This window comes from Macadamia integrifolia, chromosome 8 (genome assembly GCF_013358625.1).
Source record: "Macadamia integrifolia cultivar HAES 741 chromosome 8, SCU_Mint_v3, whole genome shotgun sequence".
Taxonomy (NCBI): domain Eukaryota; kingdom Viridiplantae; phylum Streptophyta; class Magnoliopsida; order Proteales; family Proteaceae; genus Macadamia; species Macadamia integrifolia.
The window spans coordinates 7435400-7441890 of NC_056564.1; the positions used below are offsets into that span (position 1 = coordinate 7435400).

Sequence of the window (6491 nt, forward strand, 5' to 3'; positions counted from 1 at the left end):
CTAATGATTTATTAGAAAAATAAAAACAGAAAATAAGCTGTTCAATTTGTAGGGCCATTTCAACATTTTGTATAATATTTAGGAATTGAGTTGCTTAATTTCATACTTTGATTGCACTTAACTAATAATATCCATGAATAAGCAAAAGAATAAATAATAATTGAAAGATAAGGTCCTCTAAAACCAATATTGTGTGAATAAACTATTTCATACTCCACAAAAAAAAAAAATATATATATATATATATATATATCTATATATAAATTTCATATAGTTAATAATATTTGAGCAATTTTAGAAGGACTTCCAGATCAGCTATCTAGCCGACCTTTCATTGTGATTCGACCACTTGGTAATTTAGATATGCTATCTAGGGCTTTACCAGAAAAATTAAAAGGATTTTTTTATCAACACCTCTTGTGGTGTTAAATAATCTGTAATTTTATTTATTTTTTCTCTTATAGTATAATACATATTTTTCCAACGAGGATAAATCATGTCATTTCACATATGTATTCGAACTTATGTAATAATAATGACAGTTTTTGATAATGATATCATGATAAATTAATTTTAAATTATTAAAAATTTTATTTTATCTCTAATTTAAAAATATAGTTGAGAATAAAACAAAACACAATCAAAAGAAGGTGTTAAGTTCTAATAACAGCTATAGAGGTGTCCTTTAAACAATCCCAAAATGTAGGGCCTTTCAACATTTTTAGTTTAGGAAACAAGTTGATTTCATACTTTAATAGCACTTAATTGATACAATCTGAAAAGAAACAAGATTTATTTTTGAGATAATTATTTGTTATAAGAAACCGTACTATAAAAAATAGACCATGGTCTTACTGATTATTAAGACTTGAAGTGGGGTATGGAAAATGTAATGTGCTAGGTAATTGATAAATGAGTGGTAGGTGAACCTCACTTAGTTCCACCTGTCAATCCTTCAGCCCAATGCAACCAAACCCAACCCAACCCAAATTAGTGATGTAATGGAAGAGGAGACTCCTTGGGAAATAGTCAATTAGAAAAAGAATTGATTAGGGTTATTAAATGGAGTTTTTGTCAAGATTAGCCTAAATTTAGATAAAATATAAAGAAAGAATCCCTCCTTTTGAATTTCATCTTTCTTTTTTTTTTTCAAACTACAAAAAGTATAGAAAAATGATTAAAAATCACTACTACAAAGTTTCTTGGCCCAAACATTTGAGATTCCTCTAACCCTAGATGACTAAAAGACACTATTCTAGACCGATTCAAACCGGCCCAACTGATCCGGATCCCGATTCCAGGTTTTCAAACCCTGCAAATTGGCCATGTTACATGGCAAGAGAAACATGTATGGCAATGGAGTAGGGACAGCTTAAAGGTTTGGGAATGGGAATGGGACCCATTATACCATTACATGTAGGGTATCCAATCCACTATGCGACCACCACGTTTATAGTATTTCAGAGATCTCTCCCCCTTATCTCTCCCCTTAACATGAGAGAGAGACTTAGAACTAAGAGGTACTTGTTGCCTGCCTAGATTTTCTCCTTGTTTTGGGGGATTAAGAAAGACTAATCGGTAAACTGAAAAAAAAAAAAAAAAAAAGGGAGTTAAAGGTTTACCAATTAACAGTTATAGTCCTATTCTCTGATGAGATCATTTTCCACTAAAAAAGTTTCTTTAGTTCTCAAAAGGTGAAGGAAAGCGTCTCCATGAAGCAGACAGAAGCACTTCGTGACGTTCCCATCTCCAAAGCTACCGTAACCGAACCCTCTCTCTCTCAACATATTTTATACAATACAATACCCAGATAATCAGAACAATAATATCCCAAGTTATTTCTAGCTACAGGTCTATTGTCTCTCTCTCTCTCTCTCTCTCTCTAGTCTCTATGTCTCTCCTTTTCTCTCCCCCTTTGCTTCTTCTCCAAACCGAAGGCAGAGCACAGAAAAATCACTAATAATGGTTAATGATTCTCAAGTCCAACAACCCAGAGCCCTTCCTTCAATCCGACTCTACTGAAGAAGTATTCGAATCCAAATTATCAGTTCCTCTGTAATTTCCCTAAAAAACCCTCCACATTTTGGTGGATATTTTTTTTTTTTTTTTTTTTTTTTTTTAAAGTTAATTTTCTTCCCTCTGGTTTTATCTTCAGACGGCCCTTTTCAGTGCCAGCGATGACGGAAGTTCTCCGCTCTCCAACTCATTTCCCTTCTTCTCCAAGCTCTTTATCCTGTGTGCCCACACCCAATGATGGCGTACGGTCGACCCATCCCCGTTCTCGTTCACGCTCCCGCTCCCTGCCCCTTATTAGGAATTCTACCTCATCTTCCGTAGTTGAGGACGAGGCTGACCGAGGTTACTGCACACAAGAAGAAGAATACGGCGACGAAGACGAAGACGAAAGCGGGGAGCGAAGAGGGAGAGAAAGAGACAAAGAGGGAGATCAACTGTCTCTGTTGGCTCTCTTGATCACTGTATTTAGGAAGTCCCTTGTGGCTTGTAGGACTACTGAGAGAAAGGAGCTTTGTTCAATGGAGATTGGATGGCCGACCAACGTGCGCCATGTTGCCCATGTCACATTTGATCGCTTTAATGGGTTCCTTGGCTTGCCCGTCGAGTTCGAACCTGAAGTTCCGAGGAGGGCTCCCAGTGCCAGGTCGGTTGATTTCTTAGATGTCTTTCTACATATCATGTTTGATGGGTATGGCTATTCTATGTGTTACTGCAGATTTTCTGATGCATTTCCGCACTGCTGGTGTTTCTGGGAAGTGGGCTCATTTCTTCTTTCTGTTATGATTGTTCATACTGGGTTACCCTGAGCTTCAAACTTACATACTATTTGAGGTTTAATCAGTTTTTTTTTTTTTTTTTTTTTTTTTGGAATTCCAAATTCAACAAAAAAGGGTCAATCTGATTCCAACCGGAAGCTACACCTTGGGAATACATTAGCAGTCGAAAAGTCTGAACTAATTCTTTCTAGGAGTTCCAGACACCTTGCAGAATTTTGATTATTGTCTAACCAATCCTGTCCATTTTGTTCTTTCAAGAACTTGGCCTGGTGATTCATTAAAAATTTTATCATCTTGTTTTTCTAATTCAACTAAGCAGTTGGTTGGTCATATTCAGTACTTTCCTTATAGCTGTTTGCCATCTGTGCCTCATAATCCAATGGATCAAAGCTTTCAGTTTGATGTCCTTCCATTGCTTGGATAGATAATGGAGCAGATATATATATATATATATATATACTGTTTTTATGCTCTAACAAAATCACAATTCCCAATTTCTTTAAGCCTCGGTGAATCTTTGGGCAAGGGAGCCCAATTTCTATTGGTTCTTGGTGAATTATGTCTTGCAAATCCATTAACTTTTGGAGGTTCACTTCTGTTTTGTTGCTTGGGGGGAGGGGACATCAGGGTTTCCAACTTGTGGATTTGCTTTAATCATTCTATCCTTTGTGCCATTGAGGGACTTGTGAAAGTTGGTGCTTCTGACCACTCTCTCATAATTGATGAACCTGAAACCAGCTGCATCTGACCCATATCCTCCTTTTCTATGCTTCCTTGATCTACTAATGATTTGGGATAATGTCTCTAGACTTGCTTTCTGGGTACTTTCTTGGTGGAGTGAGCTCAAATTCTATATCTGAAGTTGATTGACTGTGGGTAGGGTTTTCTATATTCTTTAAACTAAATATTTAGGCATTCTCCCAGAAAATGGAGGGACTGAACTTTGTGAGTTGTAACTTGTTTTGGTGAAGGTATTGTATGATTCTTGCAAGAAATGCTGTCTTTCATTTCGATAAATTTGGATGCTAACACTGTTGAGGTTAAAAGTGTTAATAGTTCTTACACATGTTTTGAGATGGTCTCTCTTTCTCTCTCTCTGGCCTTCCCTCATCCACTGTTCTACTACATACAAATAAGAATTTTGTTGGGACAGACTGATCTTCGTACAAGGATCTTTTGATTCCAGAAACTCACTAAGAGCATAAACTATATAGCTACGAAATATTCCTTGCTAATATTACAATGGGAGAGTAGGTGGGAAAAAAATATATAATTTGTCATTAATATATGAGAAAGATTAAACACCTCGATGTGAAATATGTTAATATTAGCCACTAGAATTTCTTAGTTCTCTCCACCCATTTTATATCTAGTTATGCAAGATGAGTCTACATGGATGCTTCTGCTGGTCGTCTAAGATTTTGGCTTCTTGCTGGTTATTACAACTATCTAAACCACTATTACTCGTATTATTTTCATTTAGTACAACCTTTTAAAACACTTACTTTTTTTGTTTTCACTTAGTAAGCTGTAAAATTAGTTTCCCCATATCTCTTTAATCTCCTCATCACTTATTAATAAATTATCATTTACACTTTTGTCAGTTACAGTACATAAACTATACTTTCAGACAAACCTGACCATGAAAGGTTGGAAAGGCTAGAAGTTACATTAAATTTGGAAAGATGTAGGTTTGACAAAAACGACTTTTCTTGCATGGTTTAAGATCTCGCTCTTGCCCCCCATCTCGCTAATCCAAAAAAGAGAGATCTTGCCGAGATCATATATTTTTTCACGGTCAACTCGGTGGTCATATGGTCTTTGTAGTCCTTGAAACTAGGTATTACCCTGTTTTAGGACTTCTAAACACAATGGAAACATCAGTTTTTTAAAAATCAAACTTAAAATGGTACTTTGACTTCGTACCTTATGTAAGTAGTCTCGGGCTCTTCGGACCCTAGGCTAGTATGCTCTATTCCACAATCCACACTCCACAACTAACACATGACACACCATAATCTGAAGAATTTTAAACACATCATAGATAATTACTTAATTGATTAACAAATAAATTGATGATTGATGAGTCATATTAACATACATTTGAAATTTGAAATGACATAAGATAGGAATGGAGATCCTCAAGCAAAAGCATCAAAATTCTTTCCTCTTAGTATTTTTTCTTCAAAAAAGTAGAGAGAGAGGTGAGATCTTGGCGAGATTTGGCAAGATTCTGGCGAGATTTGGCAAGATTCTAGCGAGATTTGGCAAGATTCTAGCGAGATTTAGCAAGATTTGGCAAGATCTTATCGTTTTTACACCTCGCCTGTGATCTCGTCTCGCTAATCTAAAAAAAAGAGATCTCGCTGAGATCTTGAACCATGTTTGCTTGACAAACTAGACATACAAATATGGTGTCCATATGGTATTGGACACTTGTAGCTGGATATAGAACCTGGATTTCAGAAATTAACAAGTTATCTTCTTGTATCTTACATTAATGTTCGTATCAATATCTCGCTATTTAGTTATCTTTGGTAGTTAAGTTATCTAATTTTTATTGACTTGGACCAAATAAATTGATGGTGAGTACTGTTGATCAATGATCTAATAGGTAGCATCTGTCCCCCTGCTTAATTGGTCTTGTTCTTTTAGCTGTATTTGTTTCCATTTAGAGGGCTTCATTCATTTTTGTATTAGGGATGGCTTTCACTAGTTCTGTAGTCTGTAATGTCATACTGAATATTTTGGGCAGCGTATTCAAGATATAAAGCCGCATAGACAACCTGATTAACATTTGCTGTTTGTGCCTACTGTACATTTTTTCTATGAGATTGTACTATTGTATGCATTTGTAGAACACTTCTTCCCTTATTGCATGTTTGTAGGAATTTGTTGTCTTGTGTTACTAATGGTCTTGAATCTATATCTTGATTTTCAACATTGGTTGTCCAGTATAGGGATGACACAAGTTGTATTCAACTTAAAGATTCTGTTAAGACTTTGCTGATTAGTTCTTACGTTTAGAAGAACTTTCTGTAAGTTGCCCTAGTTGCTTAAATTCGCTATCCTTATGGTACCCTGGATCCAAGATAACTAGACCGTGTTTTTGATGGTGGTTTTAAATCTTGGTTGCGATGTATATTTGATGCACCCCATGTTCTGCAAAACTGATGTACAAATGCAAATACTGCTTCATTATATAATTCCTTTTACTTGGATTTCCTTTTTTCTGTAGTCAAAATGTTTTTGGAGTTTCCACGGATTCTATGCAGATGTCTTTTGATTCTAGAGGGAATAGTGTGCCAACAATTCTTCTCCTGCTGCAGAGACGCTTGTATGCTCAGGGAGGTCTACAGGTAACAACATTTTAGTTGTTCTGTTTGTTTTCTGCCCCTTATGATGGTACCTAATCCACCTACTTTGTCCTGTTGTGTTTCTAGTTTTCTTAACAAAAATCTTATCATCCTAAAAATTTCAACGAACATTTGAACTCTTGACATACAGGCTGAAGGGATTTTCAGAATTAATGCAGAGAACAGTCAAGAGGAATATGTCAGAGACCAACTGAACCGGGGAATAGTGCCAGATGGGATTGATGTCCACTGTCTGGCAGGTCTTATTAAGGTAGGCATTAGTGTTTTAGCACTTTGATTAGATTTTTTTTTTTTTGGAAGGTTATTTTGGAAGTAGGAAGTT

At 35.9% G+C, this 6491-nt stretch overlaps 1 protein-coding gene across 2 annotated transcripts in view; it reads left to right on the forward strand.

The window, feature by feature from the left end:
• Positions 1–1732: 1732 nt before the first annotated feature.
• The window catches only part of LOC122086529 (rho GTPase-activating protein 5-like), a 6805-nt gene continuing 2046 nt past the window's right edge, over positions 1733–6491 (forward strand). The window contains exons 1-4 of one of the 2 annotated variants that reach the window (XM_042655414.1): positions 1733–2055; positions 2156–2659; positions 6031–6151; positions 6300–6419. In XM_042655414.1, the coding sequence (XP_042511348.1) occupies positions 1970–2055; positions 2156–2659; positions 6031–6151; positions 6300–6419 (831 nt within the window). In that variant the 5' untranslated portion in view covers positions 1733–1969. The remainder of the gene's footprint in view (positions 2056–2155; positions 2660–6030; positions 6152–6299; positions 6420–6491) is intronic. The other variant, XM_042655415.1, reaches the window with a different exon arrangement.